Below are 22,743 nucleotides of genomic sequence, written 5' to 3' on the forward strand. Positions count from 1 at the left end.
ACACCCCCAAATCCTTCTTGTCAGTTATTGGCTGGAACATTTTGTTGGGTTTCGTGGTGCGGGTGAGCCCAGTCTGTTTTTCTTGCCGTTTGTGGAGCCTGGGCTGTCTACAGAGACTGTTTCTTTACAGTGTTCAGGGGACAGGCAGCTAGCGGATAGTGAGGAGATGTTTGCTGTATGTGACAAATGTTTTGGCCTAAAAAACGTGACATCGCTTAGAGCACCTTTAATTTTTAAATTAAATACTGTGAGAATCATGTTCAATCTGATTCAATCTGATTTCAATTCCACAGCTATTATCTATTAAGGAGGTTGCTGACAGTATTGTGTTCATGTTTCTTCATTTCACATGGTGTTCACTGCCCATTGTTGTTTGTGAGAAATAAGTATTTTAACCCACAGTAACTTTCCTTATAGAATGCTCTAACATCTTTTTCATTTTCTTTTCTCTACCAAACAGCTTAGGAGAGTTCATCCTCAGATGCAGATCTACCTCTAGTCCACCTTCATTCCCACACCCACATGGCCATCAATGTTTCATTAAATAATAAATATGCAATAAAATAATAAATATGCAGTCCATAACCAGTGTCTGCCATGCACGATCTGTTCATTGCAAATGTTTTAGATTGTTCTATTAAAGCTCATTATAATCTTTGAGACTAGTATTATGGTAGCTGCAACACTTCCTAGGGAAGGGCTCTTTCGTGTAGGTGTTCTGACAGAACTCGTCCAGCAGGAGTAAGAACTTAGTGGGTCATATTGCTCCAAGATCCTCCAATCAGCACCAGCTCATCAGCAGAAGCCAGAGTCGCTACTGGACCTTATTTGTGACTATATTCACCTTTATGCTCTCAGCAGTTACTACATTACACTGTGTACATTGTGTCCTTAATTTTTTAAATATATTTAAAGTTGAATCAATTCTCTGGAAAGTAAATGGCATTAAATATGTGAGGTAATATGAATCAAATTAACATTTGTATATTGTCTCCTCCTAAGGCTTCTTCCTCATACATCTACAAGGGTTTTCTTTACCATTGCGAGCTTTGCCTTGCTCATTGGGAGTTTGTAAGCATCATTATTTGGAACAAAATATGAAAATGGCTTGGTGTGTGTTTAACTATTTCCGTGCATGGCATAGTCAAAGAACCACCTGACACAAAGCCATGGATCATGGAATAAATTAAATTGTTACTGAAATGATCAAGCTTGTTATGCTACACTTTACATGCTAAGCAGCAGCAGCCAGGTATGGTAGTCTAAGGGTCTAATTTATGCTTTCTGCAAAATACAAGAAATGACGTGAACCACACCTATAATCAGCATGTGGACTTTCATTTGACTTGCAAGGAGGTTAACCTCAAATGTACAACTTGGCTGGCTTTTTTTTTTTGCATAGCTTTTTTTTTATCCAGTAAGAGGATAAAGTTGCCCTTAACAAATCATTGAAAGCATTATTTAAATAAATCCATGTGTGTAATGCTTATATTTTTATATTCTGTACTGAAAAAAAAAGCTAAGTGTTCCTCGTAAATATATGTAGTAAGACTAAATGGATCGGTGAAACTGCATTAGCCAACGCAAAATCTCTTAGGTAGCCTAAAACTGTCAGTTTTGTTTTCACATGTACTGGTAAGGGAAAAATGCAACAATGTTTTTAATGCTTGTCAAATTGTATGCTGATCAACTACGAACAATGAGCCATCAATGTATGTATTTTATATAATTATTAAAAAATATATATATTCTGTGTTGTGGATGCGAGTGGCACAATACGAAGCCACACCCGGCCGCGTCTGCTGATCTGCTCAATCCGCGTGGCAGCATGCAATTTAAAATATTTAAGATTCATCGTATAGAGGTAAGGAAGACGGCTCATTAATATTAAAAAACGGTCGTTCGAATGCGATGTTTACCAGACGCTACGATCTTTCAAAGACGTCTCCGCGATGTACGTGTGCTATCTGGGCACTGTCAGAGTCTTCTGGGTTAAAATGGAATTACAGGTTATTGTTGCACTGTCTCAGATTTTGTTCAAACCTCGTCTATATCAAGAATGTGTCCCAAAACCAAGGCCTGTAAAATATTTCTGTTCAAATCCCATGTGTTTCATATTTTCAGCCCTTGAAATTACTTCAGTTTTACAGCCTGAAAATCACATTATCTGGGAAGCAATATTTGAACATTAATATAATGAAAAGTATTATTGATAGGCATTATCTACTTAGACAGTGATACATTTTGAAAAATAAAACTTGTGATTTGCTTAAATATCTGATTCTTCTGCTATTACGAAACACAATTTTGGCTGTTTATAGCATTATCTCTTTTAATGTGATAAAAACACAAAATAATAATTTTGACTATGTATTGGTATGTAATTTACAGTGGTGTAAGGTGCTGGAAAAAGCTTTAAAATGGACCTTGAAAGTGCTTGAATTTGACCTTGGAAAAGGTGTACGAACCCTGAAACTGACGCTCATGCTGGAAATGCCTCCACATGTTGGAAGTTTAAGTTGCTGGTGCTCATGGTTCACGGTCGTCACGCACATAGGAAACACGCCACCCTATCGGCAAGGCTCATCAGCAGAAATATTCATATCGGCCGATGCCGATGATGGTCATTTAAAGCTTTTATCGGCCGATACCGATATTGTGTCGATATCATCGTGCATCCCTAAAATAAGCCCAAGTCCGCCCGATCTGTAAAAAAAAAAAGGCCCGAAATGGGAATCCGATTTCCGAATGGGCTTAGCGTGTCGGGTCCCCACGGGCTTGCAGACCTCTAATAGGGACAGTCACTAGAGAGAGCGCTAAAGCTTCTCAGGTCTTATTTTTGGTGGAAATTTTTTAGAAATGATCATTCTTTCTAAATGTTATGTAAATATACTGTCCTGTGACAAAAAATAAACAGAAACATTCAATCGTGTCTAAGTATGAGTGTCCTCTTTCTTTTGTTAAATAATGATAAATAACACTTTATTTCTGTGTCTAAAGTGCAATCTTGACATAAATAAATGTATTATGGTCAATGTATCACTTCATAGTGTAAAACTGTGGTAAAAACATCAATGCTTGGGTTTTAAATCTTTAGGTAAACAACAAAAATGCCAACAAACGGCCACTTTTGTCATCTTCGTTCTGCGATCTGCACTGTTTCCAGTGATTTCTTTCTGATTAGTTTTCTGATAAAACTTCCATTTGTTGGTGAAATGATGGGTTTGTGTGACGTTGTTCCAGAGAGACGTGTGTTTTAGTGAAGCGCTGTGGAGCTTCTGGCCCGACAGTGGAAACACAGTGTGATTGTATGCCCGAGGCTTTTAGCCCAGACCGGCCTGTTTAAAGCCCTGGCTCGCACTGGCCCGATAGTGGAAACACAGCTATTCATTTCTGCAGAGCTGGACATTTAAATAAGGATCAAATGATTGAGTTCAGCTTTGAGAATGAAACCGACCTGTTTGTTCCTCAGTATCTTCATGTTTCACTCTGAATGTTTCTTCAAACTTCACGTCTTCACTCTCCTCTTTAATAAACGCCATCTTTAAGATGAGAATAAATAACAGAAAGTAAAACACAACTAAATCTCTGGGTGTGTCTCAATCAGATCTAGCTCAGTTCACTGGTGAGAGAGTCAGAGAGAGAGTTAATGGACTTAAATGACCTGATTAGACTAAGCTAACATTATAACACACAATTAATATTTAGTTCTGATTTATATTTGGTATTTAATAACTTTTAAATTACATTTAATAGATTACACTTTGCAAAAGTTGTCATTTCACCTGTTTGTGTTTGTTGTTCTCGTTGTATTTACACGGTTTGACCAGCAGGAGTCGTCAGTGTTTGAGGTGGTTAAAACACTTTTGATTCGAGCACTTTGAAACTGAATCATTTTGCAAAACATTTGGTTTAATAGGCCTATTTCACAAAAATGGCCGCCAAGACCGGAAGTAGGGTAAACTCTTTTCCGGTGAAAGCGCTAGCAGTAGCAGTCAGAGGACAAATGTGGAGACAAAAAGCGGCCAGTCCTGTTGCGTACCTTTTTATGTTTGCACTCATAGAAGAAACAACCCTATTTATAATTGCACAGCTTTCCTTGTGACGAAATGTTGAAAAAGCGCTGGATTTGGGCTATACCGAGAGAAGAGGGGCACTTTTTTGTGTGTTAAGCACTTCACGGAGGATGAAGTCCGTGTAACTTACGAGTCTTCGCGAGTCCGGTCGTAGATATCTTACACTGCAGGCCGTGCTTTGCAGGTTTTCATGGAACAACTGGGGAGAAGTTAAATCACGCCAGATACAGACGGCAAAAAGACGTGTCTGTGGTGTGAAGGAGGAAGCAGATGGAGTGTTGATGCCTGTTCTGGAGTGATGCCCTGACAAAACATGTTTATATTGCACTTGATTGTTATCTGATTTGCACATCATGCACTTTTATTTATTATTATTAACTGTTGGGAAATTAAAATTGTTTGTAGAAGTTGTTTTCTGTAACTTTCTTAAAAATTAGTGAACACGGAGCAGTTTTTCCGTGAGCGGGATTGGAAAACCCGGAGTGAGTCAGGAGCGGAGTGATAACAGAACGCTTAGAGTGGAGAGAGGAACGTGCTTTTGCTCCACTCCAGGCTTTGATCACATCCCCCTAAGCAGGGTGAATAGCCTACACCTCGTCTTTCCCATTCAAACTAAAATTAAGACATTTATTACACTATTTGAGAAATGTAACCATATTTACAGCATTCAAATTATGAACAGTGAATTTAAGACATAAGGACAGGGGGGGACCCTGATATTGACGGAAATCCGTCGTATACTCTTGTAGCGACTGAGAACTTTAATCCCTGTATATATTATGAAGTGTATTACTGAATATAAAATTACATACATTATGATATATTAGTAAATATTTGTCTCACATTTTTAAATATATGAAAATTCTTTATGTATTATTCAATATATTGTAATATTAACAATATATTATTCTGTATATTTTCATTCACTGTTAAACCATTTAATATATTGATCATTCATATATAGGGAAATATATTTTCTTTTCATAAGGGGACCCGACAGTAAAATGTGATTTTGTAACATCATGATTTTTTAAAACATGTAATATCACTCACTTTAGTCTAACCATTTTTTTAATTATTTGCCTTAATTTCATTATTAGACCTACTAGCAACTTTAGGTCAAATTCACTGTAAAGATGTACAATTCTTAGTTTCATTCATGGTGGTAAAATGAAAAATGAGCCATAATCTAGTCAGATTGCTGCAATCTCCGGGACAAACTAACACTTAATAACATGAAATTTTAACAAAAGCCACTAGATTTCAGCCTACAATCAGACATCATTTCGATTTATTTATTTATTTTGTTTAGCTATAGTAAGTCTGAGCTTAGTAGTCATCAAGTGCCATGCCATTTAAATCTTTTTTTATGCAAGCAAACGTCAAGAATCATTTGTAACCTTTGTCCAATTTCGATCTTGTCACAGCTCCCTGAAAACTATCAACAAAACGGACAACATCTGCTATTCTTACTTTTGTCAGCTATATTAATGACAGAGAAAACAAGCTGTGCACAGTCCATTTTGAGAATGAATGGCGATCGTAGCGGGCGGTGGCGCGACCGGAAGTATCGCTACCCTACTTCCGGTCTCGGCCGCCATTTTGTGAAATAGGCCTGTTGACTCGGAGTTTAGAAAATCTCAGTTTCTCTCAAAACTACTTATCAGTGATCGAACTCGTGTTTATAATGAACTGATTCACGATATAGGGACTGAAATGAGACACATCTCTTCTGTTACTCGTGTGTGGATGCGCTTTACTCACAAAAATAACATTCATTAATGATAGACAAAGCATTACAATGTTACATTCAATAATACATAAAACATTTTTACATCGCTTGTAAAAACTAAAAAAGTGATTGAACAATTTAAACACTTTAAATGCTTAAAAACACAAACCTTTCTTCAGCCGAATCACAACATTGAAAGAGCGCGACGCAACATGATGACGTCACATCACCACACCAAAATAAAAGTCCAGTTCAAACGCTAAAATCACAGAAGTCCATAAACATTCACATACAAATTATAAAACATATTTCAATGGCGTTTAAATTTGAAATCTAATGCTGAATAAAAAGTTTGAACCACATATAATATGTGAGATTCTGTCTAAATGGCAAAACATGAATCACCTTTTTTAATTTTTGTTTGATGACATTTTTTTAAAACAGCTTTTATCAAAAAACGATTATTTTGCTACTATAAAATTAAACTAAAATACTAGGGCAAAAATACAAAAAAATGCAACAATCAATAACATTGATTGTGTATTATATATTTTGTTATACATGCACGGGTGATTCTCCAGCACTTTTGGCACTGTGAGCTTATGGAAAATTCACTCTCTTAAAACACACTTAAAACAATCTTCCTGGCTTCATTCATTTGTCTTCTAACACAATATGACAGTGGGCAGGTTTAGAATTACATGGATTATTATTATTTTTAACAGTTTTTCTGAAGAGCGCTTTCAAAGATGTCATTTCCACTTTTCAATTTATGTATTTTATTACAATATTGTAAAACTGCAAAATCTGCTAAAAAACAGCCTCGCAAAAGCATTTTTAAAAGGAAACAGAGGTAAGATTTGGTGGTTACTAGGATGTTGGAGCATGACCTTCATAATGACAATTTATTTGTGCATTTGTTTGTTTATTTATTTACAAAAAAAGGCCAAGGACACAACAGTGCCTGTAGTTGGAGAATCACCCACACACTCATATAGTATATTCATGTATACATGTTGTATTCAGAAAATATACAAGCAGTTTATCAATGTGTCTCGGTTTCAACACTGTCAGTTCTTACTGGTCTATTCCAGACATCCCACCTCTCCCTTAAATTCAGGGATTCTCACCATTCCTTAATCCCTCTCTATTCTAGCTTGAACGGTGATTAAAAACTTTGTATAAATAGCACTTCTCCTGTTTATTGCCTCTTTAGAGGAATTCCTTCATTTTAATTCCTCAATTCTAAGTCACTTTGGATAAAAGCATCTGCTAAATGAAAATGTAAATAAATAAAAAAAAAAGAGAATTGAAACAAGGAGCATTACGATATTTCAGAGTCTTTATTTTCTGAGTTGACAGGGTAAAACAGCATTTGTTGTCTCTTTCTCAGCATAATATAAATCCAAAATCCCTTTCAATATTTCACTCTCATCAAACAGGGGAAATACATTCAAATACAATATGATCTTTAGTAGATCTGACTGTAACAATTGTAACAAAACTGTATTTCATTGCATAGATACTGATCACTATTGATGAAAAGCCAAACAACAGGCAGCTTAAAACTTTTTCTAATAAAATTAATTCTTATTATACAACATTTGTCAAATTAACAGTATGTCTTTACACAGATATCATGAAATGATAAGGTTGAGTCCAATTGCATGAAGTTTCTTCAGACTTATTGGAGTCACAGTCATCGTTTCTGGTCAAGATCAGTCTTTCCCCACCACCTGCCTCGTTCTTTCCAAAGGGATCCAGTTCATATTCAGCTGCAGAAAGCGTTCTTTGAATGATGCTGTCTATGGCCTCGGCTGCAAGGGATGCACACAGCTGGCCACATCGTTGAAGGAGAGCGGCACATAGCTGGCCACTTCTTCGCCAGGGTAAGAAATAAGCTGGGCACCCTGACGATTGCTGTGCTCGTACAGCACCCAGACTCCATTTATCACTTTGTGGGAAGAAGCTTTGTCGGAGAAATCGCTGACGTCCTGAAGATTGGTTTCTTTGTGTAGGGTCTTGTTTCTTCCTCCATATTTCTTCATCTCAAACAGCTGGATTTCAGGGTTGGCCAGGTCATCTGTGACCATCTTCAGGGAAGAAAACTGGTCTTTTTCATCAAGGGTGTCGTACTTTCCTTCCTCAAACACCCGCTGCTTTCCAGCAAAATTCTTGTCATAATACGCCACCCATGGTCTTCCAGTGACTTTAATGGAGGCGATGCAGTTGTTGAAGCCCTCCTCTTCTAAGTCGCTGACATCATGCTTGAATTCAGCTGATTGGCCCTCAAAGCCATTTTTGGTATAAACAATGATATTGCTCATTTTGAATGATGAATCGAGGAGAGAGAGGCTGGAGAAGGCAAGTGTTTCTGAAGCAGCTTCCAGTGGTTCTGCTGGGAACAGTGACTTACTTGGTGTGCAGAGCTGCCTTTTAAAGCACAAGTAGACCAAAGTGGGCGTTGACAAGGTCATGACAGGGCATGTAGGTGTGGAAGCTGAGAAACATGCCCAGTCTCAAACTTCTAATACAAGGTCCAAAACTCTCTATGAGCCATATGTTACGTATGCTCCTGACTGGGGAAAACAAAAAAACATTGTGTTGTGTTCACTTTGACGGCTGCTTAGCTCTCATGTACAAGTTGATACTGATAATGGCCAAATCCCAAATACTGTAAATTGAGCCACTTCACTAATTTCGTTAAATTATAAGATGCATCTTAACTGAGTTGCAGAAATATCACAGAATCTAAGCCTTACGGAACGAAAATATATTTCCTCAATCTGAATTATCAATATATTAAATGGTTTAACAGTATATTTGAAAATATACAGATTAATATATTGTGAATAATACATAAGAAATTGCCGCTTTTCATATATTGGAAAATATGTGACAATATATTTACTAATATATCATAATGTATGTAATTTTCTCAATGAAAGCAATGAGCTTCCGGCCGCAGCACAATAAAGAGGCTAAAGGGCGCTTTTGGCGTCTGTGTAGAGTCACGCACATTTGTGTCAGGTGTTATTTCTCAAGAATATTCCTTATCAGTTCTCCACAAAAAAACCTAATGCCACCCTTTTCCAGGGAACTGACAAAAAAAAAAATTGCATCAGAATTTGATCAGAATTAGCAGAATGTTTTCTTATTAGTGGGCTGGTGTTTTGAAATATATGACTGACTTATTCAGTACCGCTATTTACACGATTTATGTTCAAGCATGTTAATATTTTGCTTGTAAACTAAGTGACTTTTATGAGGCTCTGATTATTGTTAGCTTCCATGTTCATTAAACTGAATTCACTGATGACTCTCATACAGCCACTCAAATGCCTTTCAATCTTATTTTCTTTAAAAAGTAAATAGCTGTAATTTTGTAACATGTCATAATAACAAAAGCCCAAGTCGAATCTTCTCAGGTTGAAGCAGCATTAGTATTTTTCTGGTCATGAGAGTTTAATGGGTTTGAAACCGAATGTCTAACGAATGTCAAACATTAAAATACAAAGTTCAGGCATGAAATTCTAACTAATGCCAATTGGTTCTTTCAGCACGAGCCAATCAGAAGTACTTCCAAATGCACGTAATCACATATATATATATATATATATATATATATATATATATATATATATATATATATCCTGACAATATCCTGTCCAAAAGTCTGTCTTTAGCAGAATTTAATGTATTTGGTGTTTACAGGGGATACTCTATGAGAACATTTCCCAGATAGAAGAGCTGAGCTAGATACTGTACATATCTTGCCATTGTTTCAGATCTTGCGCTCAACTACAGCGGCTCACTCTTCTACAAATACCACAAATCTTTCTCAGCAAAAGCAGCTATGTACAGTATCTCACAAAAGTGAGTACACCCCTCACATTTCAGCAAACATTTTAGTTTATCTTCTCAAGGGACAATACTATAGAAATGACACTTGGATATATTTTAGAGTAGTCAATGTGCTGCTTGTATAGCAGTATAGATTTACTGTCCTCTGAAAATAACTCAACATTCAGCCATTATTGTCAAAATAGCTGGCCACAAAAGTGAGTACTGAAATGTGAGGAGTGTACTCACTTTTGTGAGATACTGCATATGTCACGGTTTAACCCAAAACTCGACTGGTTTGTCTTAGACCTCCAACTTATTAGCCGGTACTTTACCAGCCACAGAGCAATTTCTTGTTCAGTTTGCGGTTCATTCTCTCACTCTGAAAGTCTTTGTCCCACGACGGCATACCTTCAAACTCAAAGCAGCTTCAGCTACCTCGCCAAAAATGTCATGGTGAAATTGACGTAACGCTTCTTCAGGTGGCCGATACTTGAATGTGTGCAAGATTGGAGCGTTATGGTGGATTGAGACTGTGATCCATTTAGGGTCGGTTACATAAACAACGCAATCGTTTGGCCTCGGAAGACTCTTAATTAATTTTTTTAATAAATTATTGTGACTGTACTTTTATCTGCTTGTTATGAGTGTTATATTGAGAAAAGTTAGGTTTAGGGGTCAGGGTTGGATTAGAAGTTCAAAAACATCTACACAACTGTCAAAACCCAGAATATCATGTCATGACGACAAAATTATACCACAATATATAATTTCATGTCAATAACATTCCCATGCCCATTGTGTCTGTGTATTGATGCCAAAGGTTTCTAAATGAGAGCAATGGGCTACAGGCCGCGACACAATAAAGGGTGTTTTTGGGTGCATTTGTCTTGGACACGTGGCAATATCAGACACCTTGGGAATGAGAAGCCGTTGTCTTCAACCCTTTTTCCAGTTAACCAGGTGCAATCTCTCAAGAATATACATTCCTTAGCAATCCTCGTCGTAAAAAAACCTGATGCCACCCTTTTCCAGGGAACTGACAAAGAATAAAGGCATCAGCATTTCGTCACCCAAGATCAATCATTTACTTTTTTCTGGCTTTATCTGGTATTGAAAAAGTTCCGAGTAAATCTATCAATTCAATATGACTAAGGTACAAGACCCAGAGATGCCTCAGTTATTGCCCCTCGAGTTTCATATGATCCTTGATTCGGCTCAAAAACTCAATTCAAGCTCTCAATGGAAGTCACTGATGTTTTTGATGTCATTTTGTTTTTTCATACACTGAAAAAAATGATTTGTTGAATTTAATCAATTTTTTTATCGTAAGTGGTTGCACTCAATGTATTTGTTTAAATGTAGGTAAAATCAATTAAGTTGAACTTTATCAATTTTATTTAGGTACGTTACTATATATAAAAAAAGAGCAATTCCACCCCTATTTAATTATGTTACTTCTACTTAACACATTTAGTTGAACTTAATTTTATTTAGTTTCATTAGTATAAAACATTTTATAATTCCACCCCTATTTAATTGTTACTTATACTTAAATGATTGATTTCTTATTTATTTATTTTGAGTGTTCAAAATTATCCAGCTTAATCTACTAGTTAAACATATAGCCTACAGCAGAATTTAATTGACAGTATGAGAGGTTGTTAAACGTCTTTCAAATACGCACACTTTCTCAGTTTATGGCCAGCAATATTGTTATGTTTAAGGAGATTATGGAATTAAGATAATGTCTGTACTACGTTATGATTGTACTGATTGCACGATAGGCCTATCACAACAGACTGAGCTGTCTGGCCAATCAGAGCAGAGTAGCTCACGGAAAGGCGGGAGAGATTTAGAGAGATTGAAATTCATTGAAAATGTGATGATGTGCAAATGTATATTATGAGGAAATTAAACAGTTTTTTTTTACCTTTGATGCATGTAAACATGTTGTAGGAGACGCCACAACATTCAGTCCCTCCAGGATTTCACGATTTTTTTATGTGATTTTTGCGATCAAAATGACTGATTTTGTGGTGGTAATTTCCAGAAATTTGTGAAAAAACTTGCGATTTTTATATTTTATAATTAGGACATCACATTTACCATATTGTATTATGTCAGATGCACAATAGTCATTCATGACACAAATCACAAACAAAATGCATAAAGCTTGTTTATTTTGGTCTAATCAAATTATCGTCAAATTAACTTTTAAAACAATGGGCAATTGAAGTTTGCTATTATTACAGTGCATGGAAAAACAGAATGACACCAAAAACATCAATGGCAAAAGTTGATTTGAACATTAGTCACATTGAATTGAATTGATAGATTTACTCAGAACCTTTTCAATGCCAAATTAAGCCAGAAAAAAGTAAATGATTGATCTTGGGTGATGAAATGCTGATGCCTTTATTCTTTGTCAGTTCCCTGGAAAAGGGTGGCATTAGGTTTTTTGACGAGGATTGATAAGGAATGTATATTCTTGAGAGATTGCACCTGGTTAACTGGAAAAAGGGTTGAAGAAACGGCGTGCAGAGAGTTCCTCAGGCGCTCAAATGTAATATATATATATATATATATATATATATATATATATATATATATATATATACTGTGTGCAGAATTATTAGACACATTGATTTTCTGTTCATATTTTTTTCCAGGCACATTTTGCCAATTCCAAACCACATTAATCTTCATAACTACTATTACTTTTGTATTTAATCATTTGTAAGTGATATATAATTGTTCATGAAGGCTGGAAATTAAAAACGCCTTATATTCAGATGTGCAGAATTATAAGCAGTGTATATGCTCATCAAGGTTGCATTTATTTGATCAAAATACGGAAAACACTGTAATATTGTGAAATATTACTACAATTTAACATAATGGTTTTCTATTTTAATATACTTATGTGATGGCCCTGATGCCGCCACACATCAGTGAGCAGTAATGTTGCGCACGCACATGCATACAAACACTCATTAGTCATATGTTCTTGTATGTATCCTGCACATTCTTTAGTATTTCGTTTTATGCTCTCAATAGTTTCTGTTCATATATTTATTTGGCAATAAGACTCAAACACGGTTTATTTCTCATTAAGATATTTATTTGAGTTGCAGTACATCACTGACTGATTGAAGTGCACACAATCTAGTTGGTGTTGTGCAGTACACGCATCTATTAATATTACTTTCTTTGAGTTTAAGTTACCGTTGTGTTGCTGAGGAGTGGATGACTGGAGCTTCGGATGGTTCGGCTAGTTCCATAGACAGTATATAAACTGGACACAGCGACCCCATAGGTTTCAACGGAGAAAAGTGAAGCAAATTAGAAGCACTCATTTCCTGATGGCTGAGCGTACTGCGCAGACTCAAACTGACCTTGACGACGTGGATGTGACGTGAGCAGCCTGTCTGACAGTTGTAAGTCTTCTAGTAGCTGTGCCAAGAGAAATCTGAATCATTCCCTTCCGAAACTTGCAGAGACAAGAGCTGTGTCCCAAACTGAAGGCTGCGTCCTTCGAAGGCCGTATTTGAAGACCGGATGGCCATATTTGAAGGCCGATTGCGTCACCGCGGCGAGACGAAACGTCACAGCGGCGCGACGAAGGACGTCCCAATTCAAAGGCTGCATCCTTGGAAGGTCGCATTTGAAGGCCGATTGCGTCACCGCGGCTCGATGAAGGCTGTCCCAATTCAGTTATGCATCCTCGAAGGCCGTATTCGAAGGACGGTTGCGTCATCGAGCCGCGACGAAGGCTAAAAGCGACGCCAAATGCACCCTTCTTTCCCCGTGAAAGGAAGGATACAAAAACGGATCCTTAGTGGCCTATCCTACCCCATAAGTCATTGCGCACCGGTGACGAAAGCATTTTCATTTGAAAAAATGGCGTCCTCGAGTTCGGCCGGTGAGGGAAAATTCACTTTTAAATGTAAGTATTATGTTTTCATTTACTTAAATAGCTAGCGAAACCACAGTCAAAAGCCACACGTTTTTATTTCTTATAAACTTCATCTTAACTCATTTGTTACCATTGGGTGGCTTTATTTGTCAGGTGGTTAGACGCAAAACGTGTGCTAATTACTTTAATAATTTTCAGGGAGCAAGGAGCAGACCGCTCAGTTTATTACACTGCGGTCTGAAAACGACCATTTATTCACCGGGGTGAAAAACTCCGCCAGCGTGGCTTGGAGGTAAGACAACACCTACTTGTAAAATTTGCAGTAATCTGTCTCACTTGTGTATTATAATAAATATCATTCACCCTAGAAAACCCACAACAATAAGAAAAGCAGTAGATGATGCAATGGTTTTCACTTTTATGTGTTTTTGTAGTGCTGTCATGCAAGTTATGTTTACAAAGGTTTTAACCACATTTGAGTATCCAGAAATATGATTTCTAAACTATTTTGAATGCATGTCCTGATGTGTCTTTTTTCAGTTTTAACAATGCACTAATGTTAATATTTAATTTGCACCCCTGTGTTATAATTTTTCATAAATACCCTTTTCTGCTTTTTTAGAGCAATTCTGGAGAAAATGGGCCTGCAGGCGAAGGTAACCCCCATGCAGGCAAAAAAAAAATGGGACAACTTAAAAACAAAATACAAAGTAAGAAAGTTAATACACACATCTTTTCTGAAATATATTGTGCTGTTGTTGTTAACAAGCCATGGTTAATTTGTTCTGCCTTAGGATTGCAAGTATCCTGGGACAGGAGAGGGAGTGGGTGGGAAACCCACTGCTGAAACGTGGCCCTGGTTTGTCCTCATGGATGAGGTGTTGGGGCAGAGGCATTCTACCAATCCCCCTGTCCTTATTGCCTCAATCCGTGAGGACACACCAGGGCCAAGTTCAGCAGTGGGTGGCCACAGTGAGGAGGAGCCAGCACCAGCACCCGCACCACCACCAGCAGCAGCACCCGCACCACCACCAGCACCCGTAGCACCAGCACCTGCACCTGCACCACAACGAGCACGGAGAAAGCGGGACTATGATGAGGAGATGCTGGACCTCATTAGAGAGGACATGGCTCTGCAAAGGGAGGCAGAGGAGAGGAGAGCTCGAGAGAGCAGGGACCGGATGGACAGGCTGTTTGCGCTTCTTGAGCGCATGGTGGAGAAATAGTTTTTTTTTTTTTATGTATATATAAATGAGGAATTTTAATTTAAATTAAATGTAAAGAGGAAACTTAAGTTTTGTACAGTTTATTTTTGTAATCTAAGTTATATTAAATTATCTATTTTTTTCCAAACTTGTGTACAGTTTATTTAAAATGAATAATAAACATTACTTTTGTTCCATTTCTGTGCATTGTTAATTTAAGTAACTTGATGTGTTGGGATATGAAATAAAAAGGAACGGTTCTTGACATTGCTTATTTTTTTTAATGACAGGCAATATTTTATACAATAATAACATTTGGAAAAAATAAATAATTATATAGATAAATAACGTTTTATAAATAATAAATAACCATTTACAACATAACTTAAATATCATCTGACAACATAATTTAAATGAACAGTACATAAATGAACAGTACATAAATTAAGATTTCAGCTGAGCAGGGAGACCCTGGTGGTGCCGCTGGACCCCGGTGGGCTCCACAATAGAGACGCTGGTAAGGCCTCTCTGCCGGTGGGTGGGACATCATCTAGGATGGTCTCCAGAGTGTTTGACTGCATAATTTCCACTGTCCACTGCATTGTCTAACAACAGGTTTGCAGGGCTGACTCAATTGACGGCTGCCATGTCACTGAATCATTTCAAAAAGAGGGAAGAATAAAATAAATTCTCATCCTCAAATCAAAGCATCAAAAATTTCAACATGTAAACCCATTCTATGTAAATAAATTTTTGGTTTTGGCCATTATAGCTTTAAAGTTCTCTGACTTGCCTGTTACCAGTAATCATGGTCAATGGGAACCTCCTCCAGGGCAGACACCTCTGCAGAGAGCTGGTCACGCCAGGGAGCCCCACTGACCGTCTCCAAAACATGCTCCCCCTCATCCTCCGCATCATCCTCCTCATGCTCATCCTCCGGGGCCATGATGTCACCAACCCCAAGGCAGATGTTGTGGAGGATGGCACAGGCTGTGATGACCTGAAAAAAAAAAAAAAAAATTTGATATGGTCTGGAAGAAAGAAGTTAATTATGTTTTTTGCAAATGTATTTTTCATTTAACTTACATGAGGTACAAAGGTGTGGTGCACCTCCAGCGCTTTCAGGAAGATGGATCGGAACCTGGTCTTCATCATCCCAAAAGCACGCTCTATAATGGAGCGTGCCCTGGAATGATGGAGATTAAAGCGCTGGGCTCCCACACCTCGTACTGGCCTCTTGTAGGGAGTGATGAGGGGGAGTGGGTGTTGGAGACATGGGTACCCTCCGTCTGCGAGGATGAAGTGCCCTGGAGGAGGGTACATTGACCTCCTGTACAGTGGGCTGTACCGGAGCACCCGTGCGTCATGCACTGACCCCGGCCAGCCCACGTAGGTGTCAATGAAGCGGCCCTGATGGTCACAAACAGCCTGGAGGATGATGGACGGGAACAGTTTCCTGTTCCTGTAGCATTGACCATCAGGGCCGCTTGGAGGCTTGATGCGGACATGGCAGCCGTCGATTGCTCCAGCAGCTTTCAAGAAAGCTCTGTGTCTGGCCAGCCCTGCAAAGCCACGGCAAACTGCCTCCAGGTCTTCTGGGGTGTTGGGGAACCGAATGACCTGGTGGCAGATGGCCACCACCTCCTCAGCGACCCGGTGGACAATGCGGTGGACAGTGGAACGAGGCATATCAAATGCTCTGGAGACGACCCTATAGGATGTACCACACGCCAGCCAGAAAAGAAATACCAGGGTCTCTATTGTGGAACCCCATCCGTGTTGCCGGTCACTTCTCAACAGGTCCAGCAGCACTCTCAGGGCCTCCCTGCTCAGCCGAAAATCAGGTCGTGTGTCACGGTCATTAAAGAACCCGTCCAGCACTGGCACACTCAGGTTTATCCTGCAGTACAGGGGTCTGGTCTGATTTAGGGAAACAAACAAAGAGAGATTGTTTAAAGTTGTGACAAAGTAATTGTTGGAAGATATAGTGATACTTAAAATACTTTTAGTAAGTATTAATGGCACATTGGGGAAATTTTAGTAGTTATATTTAAAACCTTACTTATGTACAAGTGTTATCTTGCATACTTGTATTTAATTTACTTAAGATATGAAGAGTAAAAGAACAGTTAAGTATTCTGCATAAAAAACTGTTTGTCAGGGTTTTTAGATATTTTGTTACATTCATATTACTGCTTGGCTATGTGTATGTTGCATTTTAATTCTGAATATGTTGAAGGTAGTTATATTTTAATTTACTGTTGAATAGTTTACTATAGAACAAGTTATCATATTGTAAAATACCATGGTTTTGTAGTGTTGCTGTCCTGTGAAAGAGAAAAAAACCCTCATTACTTCACATTTGTATGTGAATACTTAACGAATGTACTTGCTTACAGTCAACCACAGGTTATTTTGAAAATGAAACGAGCACAATTTTAAGGAAATGTTGCTATACAGATGCATCATGCCATATAAAAGGCTGCATCCGAAGGCGAGCGGGAGTAGCCTACCTATATATATTAAAGAGGTATATTTCACTGTATTTATTTAAGAAGTATATTTCACTGTGTTTATTTATTGTTTTGCGTTTTATGCTTCGACTGCGTTAAAAGAAAGCACGCTGGAAACATGCCTGAATAAGATCACCATGATCAAGAGAATAAAACTACATAAAAATCGCATCTTCGTAAGGTAACTTAGCCTATAACTAAACATTTGAACAGCTTTATGTGTATTTTGTATTTTCATAAGTAGCCTATCATAACATGACTCAAGTACAGTCTCAACTTGTGTACTCCAGCAATTAAGGACGCAACTTCTGAATTAGGATGCAGCAAACCAGTTTACTTTACCTGGCCACGGTCTTGACAAAGCCGGAGATACATCACCCGGCGGCGCCGACTGGGATGAAACATCCCCATCATCTCCTCCAGTAAAACATAAAATAAGAAAAATAAAATTATGTAGTCTTGCTCTTGCTCCATTTTTATTTGTAATTGATGCCTTGTATGATGGCAGCTCTCCTATCGCAGCGTTGCTAGGCGACAGCATAATGGGGAACACCTGGTGGCAATTACAATCCAACGAAGGCTAGACTCGGAGCGTCCTTCTACGGCTGGGAAGGCTGGGTAGGCTGGGTCCTTCGACGGCTGGGAAGGCTGGGTAGGCTGGGTCCTTAGAAGGACGTGTCCTTCGAAGGACGCAGCCTTCACTTTGGGACACAGCTAGAGAGTGTGAGCAGGAGCTGTCCATGAGCTAGGAGCAGGAGCAACTTTATGACTCTCTATGGGCTTCTCCCTTGACTTTATCGGACTTTATGCCCCCACGTCCCCCCGATTGACTGCGAGCTTCTCCTCCTGTCTCTACGGTAATTTCCAGAGAGTCGCGTGGTTATAATCGTTAGCCTGTTTTTACAAAAACTGCTTCTACGGGGCCATAACATGAGATACAAGGTAATGGAGCATTTTATACATTGTCGTGTTTCTTTAGAAATAAATAATGGACAAATGGAGCCTTTAAACGGCTCAGATTTAAAGTTATTCGCTGTCAAAGTGACGCCAAAATGAATGGGAGTCAATGGGATGCTAACAGCAGGTGAAGGCTTGTTAGCCAATGGCGGCTTCCGGGGGTGGTACGGAAATCGAGAGCTCGATTACCCCCCTGGGTAGTTCCGGTTGTGGTCCGCATGAATTAAGGGCCGGCATGCCGCTTCAACCGCTATTTTAGTTCCGCTTGCCGCTACCAACCAGCAGATTAATTGTGGGGGGGGGGGGGGGGGGGGGGGTCTTGAATGTTTGTGTTTGTATTTCTTTCATAATTGCTTGTTCTTTTTCCTAGATTTATTATTTGTGTTAAAAATATGCACTTAATTATAGTGTAATTATTTAACTGACCTTGGTATTGATTTTGTTATTGTATTAGTGAAGTTGTTGTTTTTGTCTTCCCTTATGTGTTAATGTGGACTAGTCCGTTTGTATAAATGTGTCCCTGATGTTTAACTTGTAGATCAGTTCAGTTTGTCTTTACATGTACTCAGTTGTTTGAGTTTAGTTTGTTCTGTTGATCTCTTTTATAGGCCTAAACATTTGGACTTTGTTTCCTTTTTGAACCCTTTGTATATGATTTTGAATTCAGTAAAATATATTTTGGGAATATATTTCTATGGCCCTCATTCCTTGACTGCTTGGTCCCTCACAACTTATAACCTTTGATACTTTTCAGGATTCTGAATTTAAAAAGTAAAAAAAAAAAAAAAGAACAGCATTTATTTAAAATAGAAATCTTTTGTACAAATATACACTACCGTTCAAAAGTTTGGGTTCAGTAATTTTCTTTCTTTCTTTTTTTTTTTTTAAATAAATGAATACTTTTATTCAGCAAGGATGTGTTCAATTGATAAAAAGTGATCCTAAAGACTTAAAGAATTTATATTTTAATTAAATGCTGTTCTTTTGAAATAATGCTGAAAATTCAGCTTTGCAACACAGAAATAAATTATATTAAAATAGAAAACCATTATTTAAATGTAAAATAAATCTGTATTTTTTATCAAATAAATGCAGACTTGATGTGCATAAGAGGCTTCTTTAAAACAATACAAAAATAGTACTGTGTCCAAAATTGTTATTGGTAATGTACATACTATTATATCGAAATTGTTGGAAGTTGTGGTCTACATACCCTCCATAACGCTTTCAAGAGTGGATTTGAGGTGTGGCAGATACAGAAGGTGCTTAAATCTCTTTCACAATGCCCCAGCAGGAGAGAAGATTTCACATCATCAACGTCATCAACAACATTCCCCTTACCCTTCTGTGGTCATCGGTGGCTTGAGATCTTGTCAACTGTGCAAAGAGCATTAGAGATTTGGCCCTTCATTGAGAAGTTTGTGGACCAGGTGAAGACAAAGAAGGTTAAGAACCCAGGGACATCATCATATGACACCCTCTCTGAAGCTCGACTGGATCCCCTTCTGCAGGCCAAGCTCCATTTTTTCATGGCCATATCAAGAGCTTTCCGACCTTTTCTGGAGAAATACCAGTGATGCCTTTTTTGTGGAAAGATCTGGGGCCTCATTTATAACCGTTGCGTACGCACAAAACAGGCCCTGAAAGAGGCGTACGCCACTTCCGACGCATAAGTTGTGATTTATAAAAACAAACTTTACGGGAAAATTTGCGCACCTTGTTTGGGGTGTTGAGGGGGGTCCACCTGAGAGTGGCACTTCCTTCGCTTCAGTTGCAGCTCCAACTCGACGTCAACGCAGAAAGGGTCACAATGAGAAATCTGTAACTAAAGATGCAGCCAACGGTTAATAAAGCATATGACCATCTAAAAGTGTTCTGCTGAATAAAGAGGTTGCTGTTCATCTCTGCCTCTCTCAAACCACATGAGAGAGCAGTGACCAGAGTCATGATCCACAAATACAAAGGAACTATTGTATCTTCAGCTGCTGCTGGAGAACAAGCCGCTGGCTAGCCATAGTCATGCTTGCACAGAAATAGCAGTCATACGTGTGATATTGAAACAGCAGTCATGCGCCTTATATTAACTATGATGAAGATGACTGAATTCAGACTATAAAAGAAGAGACCTGGACAGGACTCTTCGCTCTGCCTTGCAATCTCCAGTCCGATACGCCAGCAGTTATCAGATGCAAGAAGCTTTAAGCCTAGCTAGTATCTCTCTGTTAGTTAGTACTCATTTTGTGATCTGTAACAAGTATTCTTTTCATTTGATTCTTTTAATAAATATTGTTAAACATTTATTATAATCATCTGACTGGACCTTGGATTCTTGAGTACGCGTCTCTTTCTTCTATCTGGATCAGGAAGACGACAAGAGGGTGAGCATTCTTTTGATATAAGAATAATCACTGTGAGATTTGATTGATTAAAAAGCCAAAGAGGCAGCTTACGACAGGGTTATTGTTGTATAGCGAACACGGTTGAAGAGTACCTAAAAAGGTAGACTTATACTACGAAGGGGAAATCTATTATCTTTATAATAGAATACGAATTTGTAGAGACTGATCGCCTAACTCTTGAGGACACGACTAAAGGATAGGCTCTTTAGTTACCGCGGGATAATCTATACTGTATGTCCTGGATAGGATGTAGGATAATTTGGAACGGTATTAATCGTGATAATCCATCGCAACCTGCACGCAAACTCTGACCCATGCGTACGAACGTTTTGGAGACGGAGCAGTTTTGTGACACCAATGGTGAGCTGGAGTTAAATGTCTTTTTGGCCACTTTTAGACAGAAAAATCTAAAGAAAATTAAACATATACAGAAAGATAATACAAATATAATTTCACTCTCTAAGCAAATATCCATCCCTTCTTAAAGGTGAACTAAGTAACTTGTTTACCTTAACTGAACAGCTTCGGAGTCATTGGAATGGTTATATTACTTATTTTGGGTTGAATGGTGGTCGTTTCACACCCCCCTGGTGCCCGTGAGCGGAAAATACGCACTTGCAACTTTGAGCCGGCGGGCCGCCGCGTCAGGAAGTCTCGCGTGATATCAGGTCTCGCGATGTAAACAATTGCTTTACGGCCAAAAGAAATCTGCTAAAATGCTGTCATTATTGCGCTCCCTCACGCTGTTCGAACCCGAATGAAGAAGACGTTTTAACCTGTTAACCGTTGCCAGTGCGCCCGCGCACTGAAGCGTTATTTATTTATTTAATTCAAAATGACTATCAGATTTAATGTTATACCTTGACAAACTATACATAATTAAAAAGATATAATACTCAAGTTTCAGTATTTGACCACTATTGTATTCTGAGAAACTCATAGTGACAGTTATGTCTTAATTTGTGTCAGGAGTTATGAAATGAAAAAATGAGTCGATACCTTTAATATGAATTATGCGCGTCAGCCGCTTTCATTCATAAAAAACTCCGTGCTGTCGTCATGACAGCGATACACAAAACAACGTCCCTCAGGGCTTTAGCTCAAAAATGTGCAGATTTGGAGAAATATTGATAGATTCTCATAGATTTACATCAGATTTCTATAGACAGGAATAATATTTATTGAATTTATACCCAAATGCGTCGATGTAATCATTATGAGCGTTTGCATACTCTGTTAATGTGTTTTCAATTCATACCAATAGCCTGAGGGCGCCCTCGCCGCCCTGTGCACAGTATTAGAACATGAAGAAGAGCCATAATCATGTGACAATCCAGGAAGCCTCGAACACACACACAGCTAACAACAGATCGCGCTGTAACTATGGCTGTAACATGCAGATACAGACATTTTGAAGACAATAAACATGTTTGCTATGATATTTGAGTTACCTGTGTTTTTCAATCCATGCCAGGTATTTCCATAATAATAGATTATATTTATAATGTAATGCTAATCTATATAGAATCGTTGTGCAGAACACTATCCAATAGTATATTTTCTGTCTGATTTTTTATCTGAAGCCAAATTAGATCACAGAAAATTATTTAAAATACTCGATTTGCTTTATAAAGTAAGTTTATAAGCACAAACATGGTTTTAATCTCATAAATTGTCGTGTATTGATGGTGTGCTAAGCTAACATGCCAGCTAGCCCTAGGTGCACCTGCCACGTCTAGAAGTTATATTTTTATTATTTTTTTAATGCTTACTGAAATGTTTCTTTATTCAAGAAATGCATTAGATACAGTTTAAAATGTAAGGGTGAACTTTGAGAAAAGAAATTAGTGACTGAAACCATATGAATAGCCTGTGAATAGCCAGTCGTTAGTAGCTATAATGCAGACAAAAGAAATGCATATTTACAGCCATAACCAGGCTGGAGAGGTGTGAATGTGTGCAGGGGGAGACTGAGACTGAATGGGGCTCGTTTGCACCACAAAACAATAAAGAAAATATACTGGATAGATGGTTAGAAGATGGCAATAAACATCAGTAGCATTTTAGCATCAAATCAAAATAAAGTCACATGACATGGT

General features: G+C 38.2%; 2 protein-coding genes across 3 annotated transcripts; both read right to left on the bottom strand.

The window, feature by feature from the left end:
* Positions 1–7,613: 7,613 nt before the first annotated feature.
* Positions 7,614–8,135, bottom strand: LOC311289842 (epidermal differentiation-specific protein-like; the record flags this gene model as incomplete). Its single annotated transcript, XM_084408088.1, has 1 exon — positions 7,614–8,135. The coding sequence occupies one exon, from the start codon at positions 8,133–8,135 to the stop codon at positions 7,614–7,616; it is 522 nt and encodes a 173-aa protein (XP_084264214.1).
* Positions 8,136–14,652: 6,517 nt separating this feature from the next.
* LOC311288665 (putative nuclease HARBI1) lies at positions 14,653–17,999 on the bottom strand. Of its 2 annotated transcripts, XM_084406173.1 has the most exons (5): positions 17,631–17,999; positions 17,080–17,102; positions 15,862–16,695; positions 15,569–15,775; positions 14,653–15,427 (listed from the first exon to the last, which is right to left on the bottom strand). In XM_084406173.1, exons 1-4 carry the CDS (start codon positions 17,827–17,829, stop codon positions 15,572–15,574), a joined length of 1,260 nt encoding a protein of 419 aa, XP_084262299.1. In that variant the 5' UTR covers positions 17,830–17,999; the 3' UTR covers positions 14,653–15,427; positions 15,569–15,571. The 2 variants fall into 2 exon arrangements, with proteins under 2 accessions (XP_084262299.1, XP_084262300.1); XM_084406174.1 differs by lacking the exon at positions 17,080–17,102 and having other exon boundaries at positions 17,631–17,709.
* Between the last annotated feature and the right edge of the window lie 4,744 nt (positions 18,000–22,743).

The sequence above is a fragment of the Rutilus rutilus genome (assembly GCF_951802725.1).
Source record: "Rutilus rutilus genome assembly, chromosome: 4".
NCBI lineage: Eukaryota > Metazoa > Chordata > Actinopteri > Cypriniformes > Leuciscidae > Rutilus > Rutilus rutilus.

Bases quoted from the DNA above. Each gene is read 5' to 3' on its own strand.
- LOC311288665 (XM_084406173.1), bottom strand. From the start codon at position 17,829: ATGCTGTCGCCTAGCAACGCTGCGATAGGAGAGCTGCCATCATACAAG. The intron at 17,103-17,630 runs GTAAAGTAAACT...TCTCTTTCACAG, and splicing joins TTTGTCAAGACCGTGGCCAG to GACAGCAACACTACAAAACC. The intron at 16,696-17,079 runs GTATTTTACAAT...TCCCTAAATCAG, and splicing joins AGCAACACTACAAAACCATG to ACCAGACCCCTGTACTGCAG.